This window comes from Monopterus albus, unplaced genomic scaffold (genome assembly GCF_001952655.1).
Source record: "Monopterus albus unplaced genomic scaffold, M_albus_1.0 scaffold2276.1, whole genome shotgun sequence".
NCBI lineage: Eukaryota > Metazoa > Chordata > Actinopteri > Synbranchiformes > Synbranchidae > Monopterus > Monopterus albus.
The window spans coordinates 1-2173 of NW_018130150.1; the positions used below are offsets into that span (position 1 = coordinate 1).

A 2173-nucleotide genomic window follows, 5' to 3' on the forward strand; every position below is an offset into this window, starting at 1 on the left:
CAGAAAAAGACTAAAATATGTACAGCCCATTTGAAAATGTGTCCCACACATGTGCCTGATGTATTTTTTCCTGAAGATGACTTTGAAAAAAGCCCAGCTGTATATCTTGACTTGCGAGTCTCTCAGACCTGTTGACAGTGCCTGATATCAGAATAAATGACCGTGCTTTCACTGTACTTCATTGGAGCTGCTCTGCCCGAGGAGCTTCTGGGAGCTGCACTCACTGCTGCATAGATGACTGCATCCCCTCTCTGAAAGACATGGAAATGTCATTCTGATTGTTTGTACAGACACATGATAGAATAGCTCTTACTTAGGGGTACAGTACAGTGACACCCTGTATATTATACTACAGGAGAACATTTAAAGACATACAATTAGAATTGTAAACAAACCAACAAGGGGCAGAAATTGCTGAAACAAAACAGAATGTATCACCTGGTTGCCCTCCAAAGATACATCACTGGATCTAGATTCTGCTTAAAACAAAATTAGTCGACTGTCAGTGCTAGTTACTGTGGAAAGCTTTATAACAGAACATAACACTGATTTTGCTGCAGATATGTACAGATACAGATAAATGCCAATACCTGTTGGGCTTTTCTTGTTCTTGCAAAGTGTCCATCCAAGTAGAAGTGTTAACAACCCAAAAGTGATGGTTGACAGTGTCAGTGCAATAACAGTTGGACTCAGATTATCTGATTTGATTAAGGCAGCATCTCCTTTAAACAGAAGAGAAACAAACCATTCAATTTACTATAGAATGTCGTGTATAATGAGCATAGAAATGAGCACAAATCTTACTAACATATGAGTATAAAACAACCAGATTTGCATGTATACTGTAACTGTCTTACTTTGAACATTTATCCAGGTCCCATTTCCAAACAGCATCTGTCCACATGAAGTGACAACACAATAGTAGGTTCCAGTATCATCAGAGCTCTGGCTCCTCATGACAAAGTTGTATTCACAGGTAGTTTCTCCACTCTCACTCCTCTGGCAGCTGTCATTCCTATTTTCAGAGGAGTGAATCGTTTCAGGAGCAGAATGATCAGAGTTTTTCAGCCACATGACGCCAGTGTGTTCTGCCGCACAGCGATTATTGTGAACAGAACAGCTGAGAGTCACAGAATCCCCTGGTTGGACTGATTTAGAGTCTGGCTGCTGGATGACAGAGTCACTGATCATCTTTGCACCTTGAGATAACAAATTAAAAAAACTGTGATCACTAGCATTCTATTAACATTCAGCTGAATTGATCTTGAAATGAGAGAGAATATGTACCTTTGATCATCAGATAGGTTCCTGAGCCAAACTGAATGTCATGTAAGATCATCACTCCACAGTAGTACATGCCAGCGTCCTCCCATGTAGTCGTATATATGCTCAGGTGACTACTGCTGCTGTTGGAATGTACTGAATAATGCTCAGATTGCTCTTTAAATGTCACCAGGTTATAAAGCATATCTGTTGAGGCCACTGGCTGTAGTCTCCTCCCAGTGGTCAGTTTGTACCATACTCTGACTCTGGCAGTACTGTCAATGTGACATTTAATAGTAACTGCGTCTCCTAGCTTCACTGCTTGGAAAGACTTGGGCTGAGAGATATCATTTAAGTCTGCTTCACCTTAAAGAAACAGAAACAGAAACACAAGAAGATTAATAATACAGCCACTTTGATGGATACTGTAGAAAAGATCCACCAAGTGTTTCTGTTACTTACACACACACCAGAGCAGAGAGAGATTTACAAGGCACACCACCATCTTCTCCCCTTGGAGCTCCATCTTCTACACAGCAGCTGCGACGTGCTCAAGTGACAGTGACTGCAGTCTTAACAGATTCAGGACCAAGTGGTGCAGCAGCATGTCACATCTGTCAGGTACCTGATTGGTTCAGCATGTTCATCTAGCCTCACCTGATTGGCTGCTTAGTAAACCAACTATATCACAATAGAGCAAAAGAACTTCCAGCGTAGTCTTTACATTTCTGGCAGACTGTTTCAGCTGAGGAGCATAATGGGGCCTGTTATGATACAATAAATAAGATAAATCCTTCATTGTACAAAAAATATGCAGTGAGATTAGGAGTGCTACATCTGAACGAGTGCTAGATATTTAAACAATCAAACAAAAAGACCACATACATCATAAGATGTCAACAAATAATGT

The 2173-nt window shown here is 40.7% G+C and overlaps 1 protein-coding gene across 2 annotated transcripts; it reads right to left on the reverse strand.

Annotated features, from left to right (window-relative positions):
• Positions 1–40: 40 nt before the first annotated feature.
• Positions 41–1807, reverse strand: LOC109953954 (uncharacterized). 2 transcript variants are annotated; one of them, XM_020589390.1, is made up of 6 exons: positions 1726–1807; positions 1288–1629; positions 858–1199; positions 591–722; positions 439–476; positions 41–251 (listed from the first exon to the last, which is right to left on the reverse strand). In XM_020589390.1, the coding sequence occupies exons 1-6, from the start codon at positions 1787–1789 to the stop codon at positions 123–125; spliced, it is 1047 nt and encodes a 348-aa protein (XP_020445046.1). In that variant the 5' UTR covers positions 1790–1807; the 3' UTR covers positions 41–122. The 2 variants fall into 2 exon arrangements, with proteins under 2 accessions (XP_020445046.1, XP_020445045.1); XM_020589389.1 differs by having other exon boundaries at positions 439–479.
• Positions 1808–2173: the final 366 nt, after the last annotated feature.